The sequence below is a fragment of the Pipistrellus kuhlii genome, unplaced genomic scaffold (assembly GCF_014108245.1).
Source record: "Pipistrellus kuhlii isolate mPipKuh1 unplaced genomic scaffold, mPipKuh1.p scaffold_m20_p_100, whole genome shotgun sequence".
Classification (NCBI taxonomy): Eukaryota; Metazoa; Chordata; class Mammalia; order Chiroptera; family Vespertilionidae; genus Pipistrellus; species Pipistrellus kuhlii.
Window position 1 is genome coordinate 236416 of NW_023425406.1, and position 26728 is coordinate 263143.

Consider the following 26728-nt stretch of genomic DNA (forward strand, 5'->3'; position numbering starts at 1 on the left):
AAGAAAAGGAAACCTAGACTCACAAATTCTCCACAAAGACTGCATTAGCCCCCGCCATCCAGAGCTTTCTGGGACATGCTCTCCTGGGTCAGCATGGTAGCTATCATCGGCATGTGAGGATGCTCATTGATTCCTTAGGGAGCTTTACCACTGTCCCCTTGGCTCTGACCTGCCCTGGGCCGGATGTGGGGAGGGGACACATTGGAGCAGACGTAGGTGGAGAGCCCTCCCCTCCAGAGCAGGGGTTCTGCCTTCTGAGAGCTGAGAGCAGGCCTCCGGTCAAGTGCATGGGGCAGCTGCCTCCCTGGAGCTGACCCTGAGGAGATGCAAAGAAATGGAAGCTTCTGTCAGAGCCGAGATGACAGGGAATCCCAAAGTGAAACGTCCATCTCTTAGTTCTATTCAAATCAATAGTCAGTACTGGCCAAGTGCAGGGCCCTGTCAACACAGCACAGGCAAGGCCTGGGGGACGGAGGGTCGGGGTGCCTGTGCCCCATTTCAGGGAAGAAGGGCATGACAGAGGCAAGGTGCTTTTTATTTTATTTTTAATGTTTATTGATTTCAGAGAGGAAGGGAGAGGGAGAAATAGAAACATCAGTGATGAGAATCATTGATCAGCTGCCTCCTGCATGCCTCACACTGGGGACTGAGCCCAAAACCCAGGCATGCACCCTGACTGGGAATTGAACCATGACCTCCTGCTTCATAGGTCGATGCTCAACCACTGAGCCACACCAGCCGGATGTGAGTGCTTTTTTAACAGCAGAAGCAGAAAGGACTGGCAAGAGCACTGAAGCTGGCCTCATAGGCCAGCCGGGCTGGGCCCCCCATCTACTACCCTCCAAGCCCAGAGTCCCAGCCCTGGGCCCAAGCTTGGGTGCCAGCCCTGTGCTCCAAGGGCTCCCAGTGAAGCTGGGTGTACACATGTGGGAAGGACACAGAAGAAAAGGGGGCACGTGCTTGGATCCCTGACTCTGAAGATAGCCAGGTCACTTTATAAACTCAAGCAAGGCCCACTGCCTGACAGTCACGAGTATGTGACTCCTCCTTGTGGCCCAACCAGGGAGGAGAGCACCAAAGCACCTTGGTGGGCTCCAGGCACTTCAGCCATCCCCATACCATCGGCACCCCAGGACATGGAAGCCACTGTCCACAGCCCACACTCCCCTGGTAACAACCTCCCAAATGAAGTGAAGTGCCTGGGACAGTCCCCCAGACCCTACGCCATCATGTGTTGATAGGATGGTCCCATCAGTGTGCATTGAGCCCAGTGGGAGTTCCCAGAGAGAATCCAGGCTGGTCTGCTTCTCTAATGCATCCAAAAACCGTCCTTCGTGGAGAGGTACCTTTTGAGCCCAGCTGGTGTGGCTCAGTGGTTGAGTACTAACCCATGTCATGCCACAGGCCAGGTTTCAGGCTCAATCCCAGTGTGGAACATGCAGGAGGCAGCTGATCAATGACTCTCTCTCATCATTGATGTTTCTCTCTCCCTCTCCACTCCTGATATCAATAAAAACATATTTATTTTTAAAAAGAGGTGCCAGCCGAAACTGGTTTGGCTCAGTGGTAGAGCGTCGGTCTGCGGACTGAAAGGTCCCGGGTTCGATTCCGGTCAGGGGCATGTACGTTGGCTGCGGGCACATCCCCAGTAGCGGGTGTGCAAGAGGCAGCTGGTCGATGTTTCTCTCTCATCGACGTTTCTAGCTCTCTATCTCTCTCTCCCTTCCTCTCTGTAAAAAATCAATAAAATATATTTTAAAAATAAAAATAAATAAATAAATAAAAAGAGGTGCCACCCTGGCCCAACTTGCCCAATGATTAGAGAATCCACCTATAGACCAAAGGTGACTGCCAGAAGCCGATCATTGTTTTAATAATAGAAAGCTGTGGACAGGGAATTTGGAGTGCTGGTCAACCTTAATTGCTAAAGGGTCAGAGCTAATTACTAGATATTGGTAGTTGAAGCAACCCCACCTATTGGTCCTAAATTCACTGATTGGTTTTTATTGGAGTTTCCTGCCTAGGGCATATAGGTGTATCCTATAATTTTAATCTTAATAAAAGGGATGGAAAAGCCAGAGTGAGGAGTAGTCCTCGTACTAGAGTTGGACTACTACCTGGCCCCCATTTCCCAGATTAAATCTTTTCTAAAGTCTCTTTTCATTTGTGTGCAGCCTTCTCCAGAACCCGAACCCTGAATCACGCAGGACGTGAAAGGGGTTTCCACAGGTCACTTATTCAATTCCCAGTCAAGGGCATACACCTCCGTTACAGGTTCAATCCCCAGCCCTGGTCAGTACAGGAGGCAACCAATTGATGTTTCTCTCTCTCCCTCCCGCCGTCCCACTCTCTAAAACTCAATGGAAAAATTATCCTCAGATGAGGATTAAAAAAAATAAAAGAGGGGCCTTTTGAGTGGGAGTCGGGATGGGGATGGGGTGCCATGGTTCTGTGATTCTCTCCCCATCTAGACTCGGTATTTTGGCATTAAACATTACTTCCTGCTGGGTGAAAAATGCCAATCTGCCGAAACCGGTTTGGCTCAGTGGATAGAGCATCGGCCTGTGGACCGAAGGGTCCCAGGTTCGATTCCAGTCAAGGGCATGTACCTGGGTTGCAGGCACATCCCTAGTAGGGGGTGTGCAAGAGGCAGCTGATTGATGTTTCTCTCTCATCGATGTTTCTAGCTCTCTATCCCTCTCTCTTCCTCTCAGTAAAAAATCAATAAAAAATTTTTTAAATGCTAATTTGTAAAGGTTTACATACTCTGTGATTCCAACTATATGAACTTCTGAAAGACAAAGTATAAGAGCTTTGGAAGATCACTGGTTGTAGGGACTTGGAGGGAGGTAGTGATGAATGGAGCACATGATTCTTAGGGCAGAGAAATTCTTCTGTATGAGTCATGATGGACACATGTCAGTATACATTCGTCAGAACCCATAGAATCTACAACCCAAAGAATGAACCCTAATGTAAACTATGGCCTTTAATAATAATGTATCAATGTTGGCTCATCAATTGTAACAAATGTACCACACATGTGCAAGATGTACAGTACTAGGAAATAAGGGGGGAACAAAGGTATGTGGGAAATCTCTAATTCCTGATCATTTTTTCTAAAAACCTAAAATTTCTCTAAAAAAATCATAATGTTTGCCCGGCCGGCATGGCTCAGTGGTTGAGCATTGACCTATGAACCAGAAGGTCACAGTTCGATTCCTGGTCAGGGCACATGCCTGGGTTGCGGGCTGCATCCCCAGTGGAGGGCATGCAGGAGGCAGCTGATCAATGATTCTCTCTCATCATTGATGTTTCGCTCTCCCTCTCCCCTCCTCTCTGAAATCAATAAAAATATATTTTTAAAAAATCATATCCTCAGGTGATTAAAAATAAGTTTATTAATGCTTAGGAAAAAGTGTATAACTTCCTACTTATATGTTAGTCAGATATGGTGAGTTTTGTTTTGTTTTGTTTTGTTTTTAATCCAAATGACAAATCCCTAAGCCCCCTTTCCAAAATGTATGCTCATTCCACCAAGCAGGACAATTGCCAAGCCCAAGCCTTGTGACTGTCCCAGTGGAGGAGTGATGACACTTAGGCTCCTTTAAGACACCGGCATGACATGGGTATGCACTGTGCCATCATGCCCTCAGGAGGCGATGCAGGGCCCGCCCCAGGACCATCTCAGGAGCACCGGGGACAATCCCACATGGACAGCAGAGCATTTGAGGGGAAACCAAGCCAGGACAGCACCCCTAAACACCCTTGGCAGCACTGGCTACAAAGCAAAGAAACTCTGTGCGTTTGTCATATCTTTTATTAAACAAAATAAAATTTTTTCTATGTTAATTCATTCATACTTTCTATAAATCTGGCCTTTAAAAAAAATCCCCTGGGGTACACCATCCCATCCATTCTTGGAGTTTCCTTCCACTGATCCCAAACCTCAACTGTAGTCTACGTCCTTTCAAAGGACAAAAAGCAGACCTGGACGCCTCAGAGCCGCCCACAGCACACTCCTGCCCGCGGGAGGTGCTGCTCCCGGTCACCATCTGGACCATGGCTGCCGGGGACAGTCAAAGCCTGAGAATCAAAGTGGCATCATGTCATCGCCTTCACCGGCCCGTCTGCAGCAGCACAAAACCAGTCCTCCCAGCCAGTCCTCTGGGGACCGGCGGTCACGGCGATGTGGTGGCGCCGCCCCCTGGCCGCCGGGTGTCCCAGGCTTCTCTTTGGGCAGGCCTGGACCAGGGCCTTAAGGGATCTCTGTGTCCATGGTATAAATCTGAATGAGATCAGACACAATGTTATCAATGATTGGCTTGGTAAGGTCTTCACTAAACACCTAGAAAGGAGAAGGAAAACAGGTTCCGATTAGACTCCCTCTGTGAGAACCGAGGCTCCTGCCGCTAAGTGTCAAGTCGCGTTGCACGGGGTGGGGGAGGGGGATGGCACGAGGACTTGCTATTGGAGGTGACGGCTGCTCACTGCAATGACAGTTCAGTCCCCACCTGCTGAGGTTGATCACAAAGCAGAGAACATTCCAGATGGAAAAGGCCTGGGTGATCACCTGACTCCAACAGGAGAGGGGGCCTGTCCCAGGTTACACAGGCAGTTGGTCACAGGGCTGAGCCCAGAACATAGGCTCCTGCCTCCCCACCATCCTAACCCGGGCCCTCTCAGATCAGGGGGGGCCTCTCAGGTCAGGGGGGTCTCTGGGCATCTTAAGAGAGAAAGGGGTGGGAGTCCACTTCCAGAAATAAGCAGGCTGGGTCACCTGGACCCCACCCCACCCCAGGCTGGCCACTTCTCTATAGGGTGGACCAGCCATCCCCTTAACTGTGCCGGAGAGGTGACAAAATTGTAAGGCAAGTCCCCAGGAGCCCAAATCAAGGATGGGGTGCAGCTCAGGGCTGACCCTGCATGTTCCCAGGGAAGTTCTGGCCTTGGCCCTCAGCTCCTGGGAGGGACCTCCAGGTACCTGAGCTCTAGGCACCTGGCAGCGCTGCCTGAGGAGGCGGCCTTGGTTTGCCGGGCGAGCGCCCTGCAGGTAGTCTATGCTGACAGTGCTTTCTGAGGGGGAGAGGGGTTGGGCCCGATAAACAACCTAGACCTCCAGGGGCTGGAGACTGAGGCTGAGGCCAGCCACGTGGGCACCCCGGGCCTGCAGGACCCACTCCCAGGAAAGTCCCTGCACACTGCCGCCCCGGATGCTTTCCTGAAGCAGCGCCCCTGCACATCGTCACACCAGTGCCAGGCCCTGGAAGCTGCGCCCGGTCTCTCCTGGACCCGCCCCATGTATACTCATTTTATTTTATTTTTAAAATATATTTCATTGATTTATTTTTTTGACAGAGAGGAAGGGAGAGGGATAGAGAGTTAGAAACATCCATGAGAGAGAAACATCGATCAGCTGCCTCCTGAACATCCCCTACTGGGGATGTGCCCACAACCAAGGTACATGCCCTTGACCGGAATCGACCCTGGGACCCTTCAGTCTGTAGGTCGATGCTCTATCCATTGAGCCAAACTGGTTAGGGCTGTACAATCATTTTCATTTTGCTTGGCAGGGTCCACTACCTGTATACTCCTGGTGATGACACTGCAGAGCTCAAGTCAAGAAGTGACCTTTAAAAAGTAGTCCATGCCCGGCTGGTGTGGCTCAGTGGTGGCTGATTCTCCATCAGAGCGCATGCCCAGGTTTCAGGCTTGATCCCCAGTAGGGGGCTTGATCCCTGTGCAGGAGGCTGCCGATCAATGGTTTTTTTCTTATCATTGATGTTTCTAACTCTCTCTTCCTCTGCCTTCCTTTTTGAAATCAATAAAAATATATTTTTTTAAGTAGTCCACAGCCAAAGACAAGAGGACTCTTCGAGACATTGAGACCTTCTATAACAAGCATGCCAAACTTGCGGCCCACAACGAATATTTGTGCGGTCCAGCCAATATAACAGTATGTAAGAAACATTTTAATAAAAATTTTATAACTTCCTTTATACATAATTATTAATAATAAACTACAATGTTCGCTAATGACTGATGACTATAATTGTGGTGCATTCATTTCCCTTATGCGCCTTATGGGCAGTGCACCATTTCTCTCCTCTCATATTGGGCCTAGTAATAATTAATGTCGTTTTTAAATATTCGTTTAAAATCTTGCTTGGCGTTGACTTGTATTGACATAACCTTCAAACACGTGGTATCTACAGAATGTGTGAAGTGCAATTAACAAGTTTTGCTTGAAAAAGTTTGTGTTTGGTTTGGTTTTTGTTGCAAAACTAGGGCTAAGAAGAAGGCGGATGAAGAGCATATTCGGCACTGCATGCTTTACGAGTTCCAATTAGGAAGAAAAGCAAGTGAGGCTGCAAAAAACATCTGTAGTGCTCTTTGTCAAGATGCAGTTAGCGCCAGAAAATGCCAGCGTTGGTTTGAGAAATTTCACGAGGGAAATTTTTCGTTAGATGACAAGAGTGGTCGAGGCCGTGTGTCCAATTTTGATCAAGAAGCTCTTCAAGCTCTTTTGGTGCAAAATCCTCAAATTACCCAACAAGAGCTTGCGACAACTTTAAATTGTTCACAAAAAAAACAATTTCCAATCAATTGCGTGCACTTGGCAAAGTCCAAAAGTTTGGAAAATGGGTTCCTCATGAGTTGACCGACAACAACCGTAATCAAAGAGTCACAATTTGCAGTTCGCTCCTCTCTCGTCAAAACCATTTGCCGTTTTTAGAGCAAATTGTTACCGGAGATGAAGAATGGATGCTGTATGTTAATTTGAAAAGGCGGCCTCAATGGTTGGACAAAAATGAGGCTCCGCAGCCCACGCCAAAACCTGACTTGCATGCGAAAAAAGTGATGTTGTGTGTTTGGTGGAATTTTAAAGGAATTCTTCATTATGAACTTTTACCATCTAACCAAACCATTACAAGTGCAGTGTATAGTGCCCAATTGGAAAGGTTAGCCCAAGCTTTAAGAGAAAAAGAACCCGCGCTGATTAATTGGAAGGGCGTAATTCTTCACCACGATAACGCACGACCGCATACTGCAAGAATCACTGCTGAAAAACTGCGCCAGTTGGAATGGGAAGTTCTCCCTCAACCTGCATATTCTCCTGATATTGCCCCTTCCGATTACCATTTGTTTCGTTCTTTGCAAAACTTTCTTCTTGGAAAAAAATTTAATAATGAAGAATGCCTCAAAAATGCATTGACCGAATTTTTTGCATCAAAATCACAAGAATTTTACAACAGAGGGATTAAAATGCTTCCTGAGCGTTGGGCACAAGTAGTAGAAAACAACGGAAACTATATTGTTGATTAAATTTTGTTGTATTGTTTAAATAAATTCGATTTAAAAAAAGTATTAGAAAACGACATTAATTATTACTAGACCTAATACTAGCAGCGAATAGTTTAGCAGCTGATGGCCACATCTTTAGTCTTGTACTAACTTGTTTGGTGTGTGCACAGGAAATATTTCTCCTTTGGAAAACAAGAAAAATAGGTTTATTTGTGTGACGCTTATTAATTAAGGTAGTTATTCAGTGTCTGGTAAGGTAATGTTCAAGGAAAATATTAATTTTTATTAAAATGTTCTGTTATTTTATGTTAACAGTGACTCATTTATTTCAGCCCTTTGTATTCAGCGTGTCTCTATCAAAATAAACCTACGTTTCCGTGGAAATGGAAGCTTTTGTTGTTTTGTGGCCCGCATACACTTCAACCTTGGTTCTGTGGCCCGTGTTAGCCTTTGAGTTTGACATGCTTGCTCTACACCTCCATCGAGGAGATGCCCCTCAATGCTGCTGACCTCAGCTGAGAGGGGCTGGCCGGCTACCTCACCCCAGCCAGTGTTCTCAGTCCTTGGCAGGCTGAGGAGGAGCAGGAGTGGGGAGAGAAGAAAGCCAAGGGATGGACATCTTGTCATTTTTTTCTCTTTCTCTTTTTTTCCTTTGAGTAAATGTCACTTTTTGAGGCAATAAAATAAAATAAAATAAAATAAGAAAACTAAAGTAGTCCAGGATCAAAAGCTGGAAGCCACCCAAGCGCCCCTCCATGGAGGGCTGGACAAACACAGTGTGATCCACCCAGCCCATGGCCTAGTATGCAGCCTTAAAGAGGAGGGAAACTGACACGTACTCCCACACACTCATTTGGAGGCGGTGCCTCACGGACTACAGGCACCGTGGAGCGCAGGCTTCTGGTGGGCAATCGCGTCAAGCTTTGCTAAGTCTCCTGACTGCACGGTGGAGCCCCAGCCCCCAGCAGACAGGTGACAACAGAGAGACGGTTGCTGCAAACAGTGGCGGCGGAGAGCATGCGAGCAGAGAAAGTGTTTACAGATCAGACATGAGTGTCAGGACGAGGCAGGCAGGCGCCATGGGGAGCTGTTGCTCACGGCTCGCCGAGTCCACACGATGCACCAGGCCCAGAATCATCCAGAAAAGGTGAAGAGTTGGGTGAACCTGAGCACCCCCCACCCCGAAGAAACCACTTCTTCCCAGTTGTAACAATTACTGGTTAAGTCTGTGGTGCCCAGAAGACAGGGTCCTAGTGGAGCCGCTTCCGAGCTCCTTTCTCTCGCGAGAGCCTAGAGCATGAAGCGAGAGTCTGAAGCAGAGGCGGATGGTACAGTGGCTCCCAAGAGCAAGTGAAGAGGAAGGAGAGCAGGAAGGCAGACACAGAGGAGAGACGCAGGGACAGTGGAAACCAGTGATGACATTGCAGATCCAAGCAGCTGAGGGACTGGGGCCTCCGTGCCCACCAGGTGCCCTGAGAAAAGAGGGCCAGGGACTGGCAGGTCCTCTGCCACCACCTGATTGCAACAGAGCAGGGGTACTGCAGGCATGGGATCTGGGAGCCCCAAGAAGCCCATGCATGGAGCAATACTTTCTGTGCATACAGATGCCCTTCCATCTCCATGCTATGGAGGTGCATCTGGCCCGAGATAGACTATGGATACATTTGTTCAGACATCTGAGCCCCTACTGTGTGCCAGGTCCAGGCACTGGATGAGAGGCAGTTGATAAAGCAGACAAAACCCCCGGGCTCCAAGCGCTTATAGTCTGGCAAGGGGCGGTTGGGGGAATTTGATAGACAATGAAGGCCAGCAGAGCAAAGAGCAGGAAAAACTGTGGACTCCCATGGAGGGCGAGCAGACAGCTGGGAGGGAGTGTCAGGAAGGGGGAGGCCCCATGTAAGCCAAGAGCTGCAAGGGGGGGTGGGGAAGAGGGGTAGTGAGGAGCTGGCCCAGGACGGCACCTATGGGGCACACTTCCTTATGGGAAATAGATCATCGATGACACATTTAGAAGACTCTGGCCATTGTGGGTTTGTGCAGGAGGAGGGTACACCAAAAGGAGACATCTCTGGTTACCTCGAATTCTGCTTACATAGAACCTTATTCTAGGCCAGTGGTCAGCAAACTGTGGCTCGAGACCACTGGGATAGGGACTTAATCACTAGGAACAACAACAGCCTGTAATTATTGGAATCTAGGTCAGTGGTCGGCAAACTCATTAGTTAACAGACCACTGTTCTAGACCAAGCATGTCAAACTCGAGGCCAGCAGGCTGCATGCGACCCACAACAAATATGTTTGCAGCCTAGCCAATATAATGGTATGTAAGAAATGCTTTAATAAAAATTTTATAACTTAATTTTTACAACATCCTGTTATACATAACTAGAGGCCCGAAGCACAAAATTCGTGCAAGGGGCTTGGCCCTCGCAGCCCTGGCTTCGTCCATAGGATGTCCAGTCTAATAAGCATATTACACTTTTATTATTATAGATTATTAATAATGAACTACAATGATCGCTAATGACTGATGACTATAATCGTGGTGCATTCATTTCCCTTATGCACCTTACGTGCAGGCGCACCATTTCTCTCCACTCATACCAGCAGCGAATATTTTAGAGCCGATGGCCACGTCTTTAGTCTTGGACTGACTTGTTTGGCATTCAAAGCAGGAAATATTTCTCTTTTGGAGAACAAGAAAAATAGGTTTATTTGCGTGACACTTATTAATTTGTGCAGTTATTCAGTGTCTGGCAAGTGAATGTTCAAGAAAAAATATTACTTTTTATTAAAATGTTCTGTCATTTTATGTGAACGATGACTTGTGTATTTCAGCCCTTTGTGTATTCAGCGTGTCTCTATCGAAATAAACCTACATTTCTATGAAAATGGAAGCTTTTGTTGTTTTGCGGCCCACATACACTTCAACCTTGGTTATGTGGCCCATGCTAGCCTTTGAGTTTGACATGCTTGTCCTAGACCAAGGCTAGACAATGAGGTGTTATGAAGAGAAGAGCAGCAGACTTCAAGTATAGAAAAGAAAAAAACAGAAAATAGTCTCAGAATCCCATTCTAAAATAAGGGGGCCACTCGGGGGAAATCTGACAGAGGGCAGAAGTCCTTGAGTACAGCCCTTTTAAGGGACAGGTGTCACCTTGCTCTCTACAAATGTCACTTTGGATTCTGCATGTCTAGGAGAAGCAGGGGAACCTACCCACCATCATGTCATCTCTCTCTCTACCTGTCTATCATCTAGCTAATCTACTCACCCATCCATCCACCTACTAGCTCTCTACCTATCTACCTATCTTTCATCCATCTAATCTATCCATCTATCCATCTTCTATCTATCTATCTTTCTCCATCATCTATCTACCGAGCCATCATCCCTCCATCTTTTTAGAGCAGCAATTGCCAACCTTTCAGACCTCATGGACCACCAGTGTGACCGCTGTTTTAAAGCACCACCCCCATACTTCTGATGCGAAGCCAAGTCTATTAACCTCTGACCTATGGCAAGCTTCCACTCCATTCAATGAAAGTGCTTGACTGAGCTCAGTAATTCTCAACGAGGGGGACCCCGACCCCGGGACACTTGGCAATATCTAGAGGCATCTTTGGTTGGTACGACTAGTGGGGAGATGCCTCTGGCGCTGAGTGGGCAGAGCCAGCAATGCTGCTCAACATCCTAGTGCCCAAGATGCCTCAGCTCAGAGAGTGGTCCAGCCCCAAACGCCCGCAGTGCTAAGGGAAGCGTCCCTGCCTTCGACTTAGAAATGACAGGGCATCTTCAAGCTTCCATGTTCCCATGTGGCCCACATCTCTCTGCCGGGTCATCGCTACGAAGAGACAGGGACTTCGAAAGTCCGTAGGCAAAGGAAAGGGGGACACATGCCAGTGCACTGAGCAGTCACCTCACCTGCCACCATGGCTTCTCGGCCTCGGCCTCGGCGGGCACCTCGACCCCATAGACCTGCAGGGCCAGGTGGAGCACCGCCACGGCTATGTGCTGAGCCTGGAACCGGAGGCACAGCCCCCCGTGGTAGCTGTCCCGCAGCAGGGCCCAGGCAGTGACGGAGATGGGGGTCCGTTGCCAGCTGTAACGATTCAGCCAGTTCTTGAGAGAAATCAGGTAGTGGAGCAGGTACTGCAAAGACACGCCAGTCAGCCTCTTGGCTCGCAGGGCTCTGGCCCCGAGTCACCCACCTCCTCACTGTGGGGCACTGCGCTGCCGCTGCCCGCCAGCCACTCTCCCGAAAGCTGTCTCGATGTGTATAAAGTATGGATCGGCCCGAGTCACCTCCTGAGCAAACCTTCCAGGGCTGCTCTGTGTCACTTAGAACAGTGGTTGGCAAACGGCGGCTTTCGAGCCACGTGCACAGCGTCTCCTATCACCCCCACTTCTAATGCCACTTCTGTGCATGGGCCACGAAGTTTCAATCGCACTGTACGTGCGTGCCCACATGTGGTATTCTGTGGAAGAGCCACACTCAAGGGGCCAAAGAGCCGCTTGTGGCTCACAAGCCACGGTTTGCCGACCACTGACTTAGAATAAAGCAAGCCCCGGTGCCTTCTGCTGGCATCCGATCCCGGCCTCCGTCTCGGCCTCATCGCCCGCACCCCACCTTCCTTGACCACCAGGTGCCTCCACCTCAGGGCCCTGACATTCACTGATCCCTCAGCCTGAAACTATCTCCACTCCTGCCGCAGTCCCCATGTGCCCGCCCACGCCTGTCCCCAGGCCTCACTCGTGTAACCTGCCTGGACCACTCTTCATAGCAACCCCCGTGAAATCCCTCTCTCTCCATTGCATGGCCCTGCTCTGGCCACTGTCACCATCATTGCCCCCCCCCCATACCTCCTTCAAACATAAGCTCCAGAGACAGCACCCTCATCTACAGAACAGAGCATGGCGCCCATGTGCCCATGGACCGAGACAGGACCCTGCCTTCGGGGGAACTAGAGACAGGTGACTGCATTTTGCAACAGCACCCAGGGCTGTGAGCTCTTTATCAATGAACTTCCAGTTCCGTTATGTCAGCTCCCGCCCCGGGGAGACGGCTGCTTTGCCTGAACCTCAACTGAACACACTAGTAAGTCCTACCATGGGGGGCTCCAGCACACCTAGAGGAGGGGCCTCGCCCACCGCTTCCCTGACCCCAGTGCCAGGGAAAGGCATGGCTCGCTCGCAGGTCACACACGCCCCTCCTCCCCCAGCGGGTGCTATTCTTCCCAGGACTCTGCCCTCTGACTGCCTGGCAGAGCTAGGGGCCCTCCTGCCTTGCCCCTGCATTGAGCCGGTGCCAGGAAACTCAACTTTCAAAATTGCCGCCAGGGGTTTCCAGGAGTAGGTTTGTGGTGATGAAGGGAGGGATGAGATAATAAAAAAATGGGGGGGGGGGGGCAACAATGAGGGATCCTTAAGGTGATACGAGTTATTTTGTATCTAACTGGGGTGGTGGATACATGACACACGAGCATCAATTAGATTGTATGGCACCAGCGCGGTACAGGTAACGACCAGGCGACACCAGGAACCCGGCACTATAGCAATGTCCACGCCCCGGCTGCTACACTGTATTCGTTTTACAAAATGTTTCCATTGCGAGACAGGGCAAAGTGTCTTATCTTAAATGGGGAGTCTCTGGGTTATTTCCAACTGCTTAGATATCTACACTTACCTCAATAAAAACTCAATTACAAAGAAACAAAATCCTGGCATAGAGCCCCACAATCCCCCCACCCCCACCCACAATGTCCAAGTGCTTTAAGGGTTTAACGTGTTCTTTTTGCTGCTGTTTGAAACAGTGCTTCTGTTGGGATTTATTTGTTTTAGCAGTCAAAGGGGTACCGATACGTGCAGTGATCAAGGACACATACCTTGGTTGTAGGTTCAATCCCTGGCATTGGGGCGCATGGGCGAGAAAACCAATCGATGTGATTCTCTCACATCAATGTTTCTGTCCTTCTCTCTGTCTCTCTCTTCCTTCCTCTAAAAATCAATTTTTAAAAAAAAACTGAACTGGATGCAAACTCCCAGGCAGAGCAGCAGGTCTTGGGGACAGGCACTCTAGCAAGTCACGAACCAAGCCTGTTTCGTGTGGCTCACTGAGCGCACAGTGTATGTGGGTCACGGGATCGTCAAGGGCTTCAGAGGACAGCCCGGATCCCGGCTCGTGGCCACAGCTGAGCGGGCAGAAAGGCAGAACCTCAGAAAACTCCACGAGTGGGTCAGGAGAGGCTGCCTGAGCCAGTCACTGCGTGCCATCTGGAGCCCCGGTGCCCAGCTGTGACCCTGCGCTTCTAACATCCCCCATGTGCTCTCAAGGATTCGACGGGTGCACTTCCGGTATAAAGAACGCAGAGGTCCGTACCTTGTGTGGGTGCTGAAAGGAGACTTGGAAGCGCAGGACCCGCAGCACAAGGAGCTCACACTGCACGATGCTGTCCCGGATCACCCAGAATCGGGAGTCCAGCTCCAAGGGCTCGCTGCCCGGGTGGAAGTACCTGCGGAGAAATGGCGGTGCTTATGGCAGCCAGGGAAGTGGCCCTGAGCAGTCCCTGAAGTCATGTGATGTCCCTGAAGTCACGTGCTGTCCAGATCTAAACTCCAATATCCTTCTGCGATACTATTAACATAGTGTCAATCTGCCAGGATGGGTTTGACTTAGTGGATAGAGCGTCGGGCTGCGGACTCAAGGGTCCTGGGTTTGATTCTGGTCAAGGGCATGTTTCTTGGTTGCGGGCACATCCCCAGTGGGGGGTGCAGGAGGCAGCTGGTGGATGTTTCTCTCTCATCGACGTTTCTAACTCTCTGTCCCTCTCAATTCCTCTCTGTGTAAAATCAATAAAATATATTTTTTTTATTTTTTTTTTCAGATAAATGTTTTTTATTTCTCTTTCAGACTTTGTTTTGTTATGCCCAGACTTCGTGATCGCCAAGGACCACCAGGGAGCCGAGTCTGATGCAATAAGCAAAAGAGCCTGTACCATGCTAGCAATGGGCTCCTCCCACTCATGCCGGCAGCATGGCGGAAGAGAGAGAATTTCTCCCAGTGCAGGGGTTTTGAGGGCTAGGGATAACTCCGCCCTACGGGGCGGAGTTGGGAGCTCATCCTCGCCCTGCCCTGCCCTTATTTTTTTAAAACATAGTGTCAATCTACTTCTGTTTTGTTTTTGTGTTGTTTGTTGTTGTTGTTGTTATTGTTGTAGATGTTTTAATCCTCAACCAATGATATTTTTCCACTGATTTTTAGAGAGAGTGGAAGAGAGAGGGAAAGACAAAGAGAAACATCAATGTGAGAGAAATGCATGGATTGGTTGCCTCCTCACATGCATGCCCCAACCATGGCCCAGGCCAGGGAGGAACCTGAAACTGAGGTATGTGCCCTTGACTGGAATTGAACCCAGGACCCTTGGGTCTACAGACCAATGCTTTACCCATTGAGCCAAACTAGCTAGGGCTACTTCTGTGTTTTGTTTTGTTTTGTTTTGTTTTGTTTTGTGTGTGTATGTGTGTGTTAGTTTGATTTTTTAAAAAGGTTGTTTCGGATTAGACTGAATTGAAGTGTTTTAATACATATTTTATTGATTTCTTTACAGATAGGAAGGGAGAGGGATAGAGAGTTAGAAACATCAATGAGAGAGAAACATTGATCAGCTGCCTCTTGCACACCCCCTACTGTGGCCACAACCAAGGTGCATGCCCTTGACTAGAATCAAACCTGGGACCCTTCAGTCTGCAGGCTGACACTCTATCCACTGAGCCAAACCGGTTAGGGCACTACTTCTGTTTTTATAAATTGTTCATCTACAGTCTAATGTACAGGATAAAAACAGTAACCAATGAAAGAGAGAAGCCAGCTTCTAGTTTTAAGTCCTGATGGGCTGTCCCATATCACCCAGCAAGATGTCAAGTATAAAGGTAGGTTCTAGCTGGTGTGGCTCAGTGGATAGAGCGTTGACCTGTGGACTGCAGGGTTCGATTCCAATCAAGGGCACATACCTCAGCTGGAGGCTCGATCCCCGGGCTGGCATGGGCACAAGTGGGAAGCAACCAATTAATGTGTTTGTCATATCAATGTTTCTCTCTCTCTCTCTCTCCCCCTCCCTTCCACTCTCTCTCAAAAAATAAACTAAAAACCTCTCTGCCAATGACTCATCCTTCCTAGCTCGTCACTCATTTTCCAGTTCCCACAGAACTTCACCTGGTCCCCATGTCTAGTTAGCAATCAATACAATTTCCCCTCTGCCAGTGCTCCCTGCTGGGGGCCTGGCAATTACGGGTGGACTCCCGCAGTCCTCCCTCGCCGCCCTCTCCTCTTTTCCTCTCAGTCTTTTGAGGTACACTGTGAACCTGCCGTGCTTTTAGTGGGTGGGGAGTGCTTTTTCTCTAACCTGTTTATTAAAAGAGAAACAGCACAGAACAGTTTTCTTCCCTAATGATTAGAGTTCCTGGAACAGCTATGAGGCCCCGCTAGTCAGTAACTTTCCATAAATCATTTTCTCCTGGGTCCTGAGGGCCTGGATGCAGCCTGCCCGCTCGCTGGACCCCACATCCTTCCCCTACAACAGGGGATGGGGAACCATTTTTTTAAAATATATTTTTTTAATTGATTTTGTACAGAGAGGGAGAGAGAGAGCGAGTTAGAAACATCGATGAGAGAGAGTCATCGATCAGCTGTCTCTTGCATACCCCCTACTGGGGACGTGCCCACAACCAAGGTACATGCCCTTGGCTGGAATCGAACCCGGGACCCTTCAGTCCCCAAGCCGGCGCTCTATCCACTGAGCCAAACCGGTTTCAGAGGGAACCATTTTTTTTGCCAAGAGCCAGGTGGATATTTATAACATCATTCACAGGCCATACAAAATGATCCACTTAAAAATTAGCCTGCTTTAGCCCTAGCTGGTTTGGCCCAGTGGATAGAGCGTTGACCTGTGGACTAAAGGGTCCCAGGATCAGTTCTGGTAAATGGCACATGCTCCGGTTGTGGGTTTGATCCTCAGTGCAGGGTATGCAGGAGGCAGCTGATCAATGATTCTCTCTCATCATGATATTATATTTCTCTCTCTCTCTCCCTTCCTCTCTGAAATCAATAAAAAAAAAATTTTTTTTTTAATGAGCCTGCTTTATTTGGTCAAATATTTCATTAACTCAGCCCTAATGCCTTGGCAGAGCCAGCCAAATGATTTTGCAGGTCTCTGATGGCCCGCGGGCCAGATGTTCCCCACCCCTGCCCTACAGGAACACAGTTGGGCCCAGAGGTAATGCCCACACTAGGCCCAGAGACACTCCTTAGCAGCCCTGACTGGGTTTCTCTCACCATCTACATATAAATAAGAGGAGCTCTGGTTGATGTGGCTCAGTTGGTTGGGCATCATCCCATGCACAAAAAGGTCACTTGTTCAATTCCAGTCGACACACATGCCTGGGTTGTGGGCTTGATACCCGGTAGGGGGTGTGCAGGCAGTGGCCGATCAATGTTTCACTCTCACATCAATGTTTCTCCTCTCTCTCTCCCCCTCTCCCTTCCTCTCTCTCTAATATCAATTAAAAAGATCTTTAAAGCCGGGACTGGTTTGGCTCAATGGATAGAGCGTCAGCTTGGGGACTGAAAGGTCCTGGGTTCGATTCCAGTCAAGGGCATGTACCTTGGTTGCGGGCACATCCCCAGTGAGGGTGTGTGCAAGAGGCAGCTGATCGATGACTCTCTCTCGTCGATGTTTCTAACTCTCTATCTCTCTCCCTTCCTCTCTGTACAAAATCAATAAAATGTATTAAAAAAAAAAAAACACACCCTATTAAAAAAAAAAAAAAAAAAAAAAAAAAGATCTTTAAAAATAAATATATGCGCCCTAACTGGTTTGGCTCAGTGGATAGAGCATTGGCCTGCGGACTCAAGGGTCCTAGGTTCGATTCCAGTTGGGGGCATGTACCTTGGTTGCAAGCACATGCAAGAGGGAATGTGCAGGAGGCAGCTGATTGATGTTTCTCTCTCATTGATGTTTCTCTCTATCCCTCTTCCTTCCTCTCTGTAAAAATCAATAAATTTTTTTAAATAATAAAAAATAAATATATGTAAGTAAATATAAGACATTTGCCCAGCTGGATCCATATACTACCCTCTTTCCTGTCCAATGGACCATATCTGTGGTCGGCAAACTGCGGCTCGCGAGCCACATGCGGCTCTTTGGCCCCTTGAGTGTAGCTCTTCCACAAAATACCACGGCCTGGGCGAGTCTATGTTGAAGAAGTAGCATTAGAAAAAGTTTAAGTTCGCCGAAACCGGTTTGGCTCAGTGGTAGAGCGTCAGACTGCGAACTGAAAGGTCCCAGGTTCGATTCCGGTCAAGGGCATGTACATTGGTTGTGGGCACATCCCCAGTAGGGGGTGTGCAAGAGGCAGCTGGTCGATGTTTCTCTCTCATCGACGTTTCTAGCTCTCTATCTCTCTCCCTTCCTCTCTGTAAAAAATCAATAAAATATATTTAAAAAAAGAAAAAGTTTAAGTTTAAAAACCTTGATTCTCAAAAGAAATTTCAATCATTATACTGTTGATATTTGGCTCTGTTGACTAATGAGTTTGCCGACCACAAAATCAGATGAACTTGTTCAACACATCTCTCCAAGCTCCTTCTACTCCAGCCACGCCTCCCTCACCTTCCTCACCCTGACACCCAGACTTCTTCATATCAACCCCCTCCCCACTCCACCTGGCCTTTGAGGCTTCCCATCATCTGGTCCAAACTTGTTTCCCACAGACCCCCTCCAGGCTTCTGACACCAGCTCATGCCCACGTTTTTTTGTTTGTTTGTTTTTTAATACATTGACTTCAGACAGGAAGAGAGCGGGAGAGAGAGCTAGAAACATCAATCATGAGAGAATCGCTGATCAGCTGCCTTCTCCTGCCTGGGATAGGGCCCATGATCCGGGCATGTGCCCTGACAGGGAATCGAACTGTGGTCTCCTGGTTCATAAGTCAACGCTCAACCACTGAGCCATGCCGGCCAAGCTCACTGCCACCTTTGCCGCTAGTACTTCCAGCCCTGGTTCAAGGCCACCCAGGTGCTTTCTTCGAAGCTTGACTGCTAGTGCCTGGCAGGCAGAGCACAGTGGGACCCTTCTCTGCCCTCCCCATCCGGTGGACACCAGGAAGTGTCCCCAAAGGCCTGGGCCTGGAAGCTGTCACCTGTTGGACACGTTGATGATGTCACGCGTTCGCAGGGGCTGTTCTTCCACCTTGCCAGCCAAGTAAAGGGAAGACATGGCGACCAAGTAGGGGTCATAGGCATCCACGTTGGTCTCGCAGAAGAACTTATGGTAAATGGTACAGGCGGTGGCGACGGGAATGGACTGCATCCCTAGTTTGACACCTACCAAGAGAAAATAGGCAGGAGATACCTCAACCCAGCACCCACCCCCTCCTCCAGGGCTGGGGGTGAAGGGAGCTGCTGGGCTGTGCCCTAAGCCACAGACCCGCTGGGACAAGACCAAGACCTTGCAGCCCAGCCAGCAATGACTGGGTCTTTCCTGGAGTCCTCGGCCTGAGGGGCTTAGAGAGAGCCTTCTCACTCTAATGGCCTAGCAGGCCCCTAGGGCTTATGCTCAAAGCTCCAGTCACTCAGCAGACCCTGCCCTTCTCCCACGCCCCCAGGTCACCCCCAGCCTCAGCTCTGCAGACCACACAGGCAAAGCAATGAGACCACTGCTCAGGTAGCTCCTGGCATTGCAGCTTCTGCACATCTTAAAGGACCACCCCGCTGTTGTGTGTGTGTTGCCAGCAAGTGCCTAACTAGAGATCAGCACCGCCCTCTGATCAGCTAACCAAAATCCTGCTAAGATGAGCGAAAAACAACCTCTGAGCTTCAGACAGATATCACAGGTCCTGAGGTTACTAGTCCTGGGGTTTGTTAACCAATGTCTCCCCAACAAATCCAATCAATTGATCAATATGCACTGAGTGGCCAGGTTATTATGATCTCTGAACATATGATAATCTGGCCACTCAGTATATATATATTAGAGGCCTGGTGCATGAATTCATGCATGGGTGGGGCCTGGCCAGCCTGGCCAGGGGGAGGGGACATGGACGGTTAGCCGGCCTGCCTGCTGGTCAAACTCCTGATCGAGGGGACAATTTTCATATTAGCCTTTTATTATATAGGATATACACTGAGTGACCAGATTATTATGCATTCAGAGATCATAATAATCTGGCCACTCAGTGTAAAGATTAGACTCAGGCCCTGGCCAGTGTGGATAGGTTGGTTGGAGCATCATCCCGTACACCAGAAGGTGGGGAGTTCAATTCCCAGTCAGGGCACACCACCAGGGTGCAGGTTCCACCCATCCCCAGTAGGGATGTGTGCAGAAGGCAACCACTTGATGTTTCTCTCTCACATTGATGTTTCTCTCTCTCTCTCTCTCTCTCTCTCTCTCTCTCTCTCTCTCTCTCTCTCTCTCTCTCTCTATCTCTATCTCTCTGTCTTTCTGTCTCACCCTTCCTCTCTCTTTAAAAAATCAACTTAACCCCTCTTTCCCTCAAAAAAGATTATACTTGCCTGGCTGGTGTCGCTCAGTGGTTGAGCGTCCACCCATGAACCAGAAGTCACAGTTCAATTCCCATTCAGGGCACATGCCTGGGTAGCAGGAGGCAGCTGATCAATGATTCTCTCTCATCATGGATGTTTCTGTCTTTCTCTCCCTTTCCCTTCCTTTCTTAAGTCCATAAAATATGTTGTGTTTTTTTTTGTTTTTGTTTTTTTTAAAAAAAGGTTTTATTCATGCCGAAACTGGTTTGGCTCAGTGGATAGAGTGTCAGTCTGCGGACTGAGGGGTCCCGAGTTCGATTCTGGCCAAGGGCATGTACCTTGGCTGTAGGCACATCCCCAGTGGGGGGTGTGCAGGAGGCAGCTGATCGATGTTTCTCTCTCTATCCCTCTCCCTTTCTCTCTGTAAAAAATCAAAAAATATATATATTTTTTAAAAAGGTTTTATTCAACACTGGTTTCCTAGTCTGCAGGTTAGAAAAGGCAGGCAGAGTGCCTGCCAAAGGCAGCTGCAGGCAGAGCAGGAGAAAAGCCACAGCCAGACCCAGGGAGGAAAACGGACACATTGACAAGGGAACAGAATGCAAAAAACAGCTGCCCAGGCCAGGTGGTTCAGTTGGTTGAGTGCCGTTCCGTGCACCAAAAGGCTGCTGGTTCGATTCGCATCAGGGCACATGCCTGGTTGCAGGCTTGATCCCAGGAAGGGGATGAGCAGGAGGCAGCTGATGGATGCTGGGCTCTCACATCGATGTTTCTCCCTCTCTCCCTCTCTCTCTAAAACAAACAGGCAAACAAACAAACAAAAACATAACAATGTGGTTTGCTTCCAGGTTAACGCTCTCCCTCCACTCCACCCTTAGAGCTTCTAAGTAAATCACTGCAATGGGTCAGAGAATCAAATCAAATGGCCAAGATTAACAAGAGAAGGTTAGCCGAAACTGGTTTGGCTCAGTGGTAGAGCGTCGGTCTGCGGACTGAAAGGTCCCAGGTTCGATTCCGGTCAAGGGCATGTACATTGGTTGCGGGCACATCCCCAGTAGGGGGTGTGCAAGAGGCAGCTGGTCGATGTTTCTCTCTCATCGACGTTTCTAGCTCTCTATCTCTCTCCCTTCCTCTCTGTAAAAAATCAATAAAATATATTTTTTTAAAAAAAACAAGAGAAGGTTAAATGGCAGCAGATAAATTAAAAGAAGGTGGAGAACCACCAACAATCATTGAGATCACCGTTAACATCTTCTCTGAGAAACTCTATCAGCTCCCTAGGGCTACTTTAACAAATTACCACAAACTCAGTGGCTTAAAACAACACACTTTTTCCCCCCTCTCACCATCCTGGTGGTCAAAAGTTTAAAATGAGTCTTGGGGGCTAAGCTCAAGGTGCTTGGCAGGACTGGCTCGTTCTGGAGGCTCCAGGGGAGAATCTGTTTTTTTATCCTTTCCAGCTTCTGGACACACGTGCACTCTTTGGCTTGTGGCCCCCTCCTGTACCTTCAAAACAGGCAGCGTAGCACCTTCTAACTCGGCTTCCATCACACGGCCTTCCCTTCTGCCGGTCCCTCCCCTGCCTCTCTCTTTGAGGATGGGTATGATTATATCAGGCCCATCAGATAATCTAGGCTAGTTCCCCCAACACAAGATGCTTAAGTCCATCTGTCATGACTCTTTCTTTTTAAATATATTTTATTGATTTTTACAGAGAGGAAGGGAGAGAGATAGAGAGCTAGAAACGTCGATGAGAGAGAAACACCGACCAGCTGCCTCTTGCACACCCCCTACCGGGGATGTGCCCACAACCAATGTACATGCCCCTGACCGGAATCGAACCTGGGACCTTTCAGTCCGCAGACTGACGCTCTACCACTGAGCCAAACCGGTTTCGGCTGTCATGACTCTTTTGCTACATAAGGTAACACCCGCAGGTTCCGGGGCTGAGAATGGGAACTTCTCCAGAGGACCAGTATTCAGCTTCGTGCAGAAGGCAAAGGCAATATGTTTTAATAGAGCCGTCCTTCAAAAGTGATACCCAAAGAGCTTTAAGTATCTCAAGATTTAAACTTCAGCCTGGCCAGCACATGGCTCAGTGGTTGAGCATCCACCTATGTGAATCAGGAGGTCACGGTTCAATTCCCAATCAGGGCACGTGCCCAGGTTGCAGGAGGCAGCTGATTGATGATTCTCTCTCATCATTGATGTCTCTGTCTCTCTCTGTCTCTCTCTCTGTCTCTCTCTCTGTCTCTCTCTCTCTCTCTCTCTCTCTCTGTCTTCCTTCCTCTCTGAATTCAATAAATATTAAAAAAAAAAAAAAGATTTAAATTTCAGTTACATCAACAGTTCCTACAGGGGACCCTTTATATTCCAGAGGTGTCAATACGGTGGTTTTGCTGCCTCTGACCTCTAACCTTCCACCAAGTCTTGTTTTATGCAGCCAACTCTCAAAAGGCAGCTTGCTTTCCTGTATTACATGGACCCTCAGAGCAGATGGAATAGAGCATTTGAGGGGACACTGCCATCCTTCCCAATACACTTTGCAACTCTTCTTAGAAATATTATGGTTCTGCCCTAACCCATTTCGCTCAGTGGATAGAGCGTCAGCCTTCGGACTGAAGGGTCCCGGGTTCGATTCCAGCCAAGGGCATGTTGCGGGCACATCCCCAGTGGGGCGTGTGCAGGAGGCAGCTGATCGATGTTTCTCTCTCATTGATGTTTCTAACTCTCTAGCCCTCTCCCTTCCTCTCTGTTAAAAAAAAATCAATAAAATATATTTTTTAAAGAAATATTATGGCTCTGCATCATTTCCACCAACTGCCTGCCTTGACTTGAGACCCTTCCACCCCCCTCTCCCTCAAAGTGCACACAAAGTAACAAACACAGAAAGTAACCGCCTACCAGCTGATTTAGATACTTTTGACAGCTGAACAATGCCTCTCCAGGAATCCGATTGTTTCGTTGCCTAACTTGGGATCAGGGGTGCCCAAAACCACCGCGGGCGCCCTGGGTACCCGGTGTGACAGGATCTCTGCAACGAGGATTGTCACAAGCCTCTGCAAGCACGTGCTCAAAGGCTCGGTGCAACCAAGTGCCATCAGTGGCCCTGCATGCTCCGGGACAGGACTGGCAAAAGGCACAGGACACTCAACTAGCTGCAGGCACCCCGACTCGGCCCCCTTCTAGCTGGGGCCAGTTCCTCTCTCTGGACCTGAGCGCAGGGTGGTGAAATGACAATGCCCGCGTCTGCCTTGCAACTCAAAGCCTAGTACCCAGGGCGTGGCGGAAGGCAGAGGCCCGGCTCAGGCCGGATCTCTTCCTCCAGCTCAGCCACGCGGGCTCCGCGTGGTGCGGGGCCCCTCCTCCAGGGATCGGGGCCCCGCAACCCGCAGACCCTGGCCTCCACATCCCGCCCGCGCGGGACTGACTCTCTTCCCGGCCACGGTTACCTGCCTCCATGATGAACCTTGTCACACGGAAGTGCACCCTCGCCTGGGGTGCGGGCCACCCCTTGGCGCCCGGTGCCGCGTCCTCCCCTCCGCAGCTGTCCTGGCTAAGGTCCTCCATGGGGCCCCGCCCGGAGGCCCCAGACCCCCGGCGGGAAGGGCTAGAGTCCCCAGCGCGTGGCCGCCGCCGGCGGGGGTCCTAGCGGCGGGCGCGGCCGCCCTGCCCCGCCCGGCGGCCCCACCTGCCCCGCCCCGCCCGGCCCGGCCCGCCACCCCGGTCCCCCCCCCCTCCGGGGGCGAGCGCGCGGCGGCGCGCAGAAGGCGGGAGGAGGAGCGGGCGCAGGCTCCAGCCCGGGCAGGCGCAGGCGCAGAGCCGCTGCAGCCTGGCACTCGCACCCCGGGCTGCCCACCGCGCCCCCTGAGCCCCGCCCCCGAAGCCTTAGGTCCGCCCCCGGAATACGCAGGCCCCGCCTCCAGGATCGCGTCACGCCCTGGGACCCCGCACGCTCCGCCCCCATTCGCCTCTAGTCCTGCCCTTGGGAACGTGGGGCCCGCAGCCCAGTCCCCAAAGGTCACATGCCCAACCCAAGGGAGCTGCACGCCGGAGCCTCCGGGGCGCAACGGGGTCACCCCCAGGCACCTGAGCCGGGGTCCGGCTAAGGTGTCACTCCGGGACCTGGAGAGCCTGCCAAGCCCGGCCCCAGGCGCAGGGCGCTTACGGGAGTTCACGCTGAGACTTGGGCGGCTCCCAACAGGAAATGGCGTGGGATTCAGTGTCAGTTTCCTAAAAGCCAAATGCAGGTTTGCCTTAGCGCCCTGGGGTGCAGAGGAGCCCCCAGGAGGTGCTGCGCGCTGAATGAGGGCGTTAGGGGTGTTTGTCTCCGTTTTGCAGCAGATCCCTGCAGCCCTTGGGGATCTGGTTGCTGCTCGCCTTCCCAGCCTGGCCCGCAGTAGCAAGTTTCCCGTGTTTGCCGGATGAATGTTGAGTGTTCAATTCACAGAGCCATGCCTCGTTTCGTTGGTGTCTGGCGCAAACAGGAAATGGTGCAGCAGGCCTTATAGGCGTGTGTGGCACAGCCTCACTCGGGCCATTCTGATTTGAGAGAGCTGGGAAGGTGAGAGGAAAAGTCACTGTACCCAAGCCCTTCTGCCAGGGGCACAAGGCTCCACCTCCTGATGGCTCCATCCCCCAACCCCCCCTCCCCAGCCTTCATTCCCCTCAGACCCCCACCCCACCAGCTCCCCCCAGTCTTCTCTCCACCTCAGCCAGCTGTTTCCCATGGCTGCTGAAACCAATGACCACAAGCTGCGGGCTTAAAACAACAGGAATTTACCGGCTCCCAATTACAGAGGCCGGAAGTCTGAGACGGGTGCCTGAAGGACCGTGCCCCCTCCGGAAGCTCTGGGGGGGGGGGGGGGGACCTGTCTTACCTCTTCCAGCTTTTGGTGGCCTCAGGCATCCCTTGGCTTGTGGCCACATCACTCCTATCTCTGCTTCCACCTTCACACAAGGACACATTGTATTTGGGGCCGCCAGGGAAATCCAGGATGGGCTCATCTGAAGATCCTTAACTTCATTACTTCTGCAAAGACCCCTTTGCCAATAAGGTCACGTTCACAGGTTCCAGGAATCAGGACGTGGGCACATCTTTTGGGGGCGCTACTCCTTAGCCCACAATGTCAGCTTCCTAAAATGTGAGGCTGAACGGGAGGCCTAGGTCTGATATGCCAGTCCTTGTGGGGTCGCCAGCCTCAGGTGCCACCACTTTGCCACTCATGGCAAGGACCTAGGGCAGCTCCCTGAAGATGATGGAGACCCAGCTGAGGGTCTTTGCGCATGCCCAGCCCAGTGAAGGAATTCCTGCCTCACGTCCTTCTCCCCAGCTTTCTCTGGCCCAGCCGAGATTGAAATCCAGAGAGCCTGGAGCACCCACCTAAAGCTGTGGTCGGAAAACTGCGGCTCGCGAGCCACATGCGGCTCTTTGGCCCCTTGAGTGTGGCTCTTCCACAAAATAGCACGGCCTGGGCGAGTCTATGTTGAAGAAGTGGCGTTAGAAGAAGTTGAAGTTTAAAAATGTGGCTCTCCAAAGGAATTTCAATCGTTGTACTGTTGATATTTGGCTCTGTTGACTAATGAGTTTGCCGTCTTTGGGGATCCCAGCCTCCCATATCCATGTACTTCATACATTGTTCTTCATGCACTCACATATAAACACACACATGCCCATCAGGCACTCCCCCCACGGACAGAGAGGTGCACACGTGTATACACGTGCCCACATCAAAACCGTAGCCTCTGGCCCCGGCCTGTCACCTCCTCACCTACTGTGCTCGCCAGCTAAGCAGTGCGGCTGGGACTCTCGCTGCTCCCCTGGGCCTGTTGTGATGTGAAGAGGCAAGTGGTAGGTGCCCGTGAATGTAAGGCGAGGGAATGACTCAATGAACACATGAATTTTTTAAGCCCTGGGTCACGGGCCATCCTCCTGGCAGGCAGCCTGGGTGCAGTGGTTGACAAATGAATAATTTACTAGCCACCCATCGGAACCGGCAAACCCCTAGGCAGCACCTCCTTTCCTACCAGCGGGGCACACCCACTGAGGGGGCCCCCCCTTCCCTGTCACCTGTCACCGCTCCCAAATGTGGCGTGCCCCCTCTCTCCCCAACTTCTGGACCCTTGACCTCCCCCAGGGATCCACCTAGGCCCCGCACAGAGAAGGCAAGCGATAGAGGTGATGCAGAAGAGGATTGTATGGTATTTGCCTCACTGCCTTATCTAGCCTTCCTCATGGGGCCCATCCTGCTATTGTGGATCACATGAAGGAGGGAGGGAAGGAGGGAGGGAGAGAGGGAAGAAGGGAGGGAAGGAAGAAGGTGGGGCTCAGGCTGAAGCTCATATGAAGCAGAGAAGAGGGAGAGGTATTCAGGGCACAGAGGAAGGCTGTGCCCAGCAAGGTCCCAGGAAAGCCTGGGAATCTTTTTGTTCTTTTAATATATTTTTATTTTAATTTTTCGTATATTTTTATCGATTTCAGGAAGGACCAGAGAGGGGGAGAGAGAGAGAGAGAGAGAGAGAGAAACATCAATGATGAGAGAGAATCATTGATCGGCTGCCTCCTGCATGTCCCACACTGGGAATAGAGCCTGCAACCCGGACATGTACCCTGACCGGGAATTGAACCATGACCTTCATGACTTCAACCATTGAGTCACATCGGCCGGGCTAGGCCTGGGAGATCTTCAGAGATGGGACCATATCCAAAGTGTCGAGTCACTCCCATCTTCCCCAGGGGCCTTCGCCCGAGGAGCACTCTGTTGAAGAGCAGCCTCATTCAAGTCCAGTTACCTCTTGTCCTTGGAACCTTCTTGATACTTGAGAACCAAATTCCACTGTCACCCATTCTTCCAGCTCTGCCCCTTTCTTTTCTTTCTTTCTTTATC

The 26728-nt window shown here is 50.4% G+C and overlaps 1 protein-coding gene across 5 annotated transcripts; it reads right to left on the reverse strand.

The window, feature by feature from the left end:
* Nucleotides 1–88: 88 nt before the first annotated feature.
* On the reverse strand, nt 89–25627 carry CCNQ (cyclin Q). Of its 5 annotated transcripts, none has more exons than XM_036429999.2 (5): nt 25605–25627; nt 18500–18683; nt 13683–13815; nt 11228–11455; nt 3807–4348 (listed from the first exon to the last, which is right to left on the reverse strand). In XM_036429999.2, exons 2-5 carry the CDS (start codon nt 18667–18669, stop codon nt 4259–4261), a joined length of 621 nt encoding a protein of 206 aa, XP_036285892.1. In that variant the 5' UTR covers nt 18670–18683; nt 25605–25627; the 3' UTR covers nt 3807–4258. The 5 variants fall into 5 exon arrangements, with proteins under 5 accessions (XP_036285889.1, XP_036285892.1, XP_036285887.1 ...); XM_036429994.2 differs by lacking the exon at nt 25605–25627 and adding an exon at nt 23294–23565; XM_036429995.2 differs by lacking the exon at nt 25605–25627 and adding an exon at nt 23294–23564 and having other exon boundaries at nt 3807–4288.
* Between the last annotated feature and the right edge of the window lie 1101 nt (nt 25628–26728).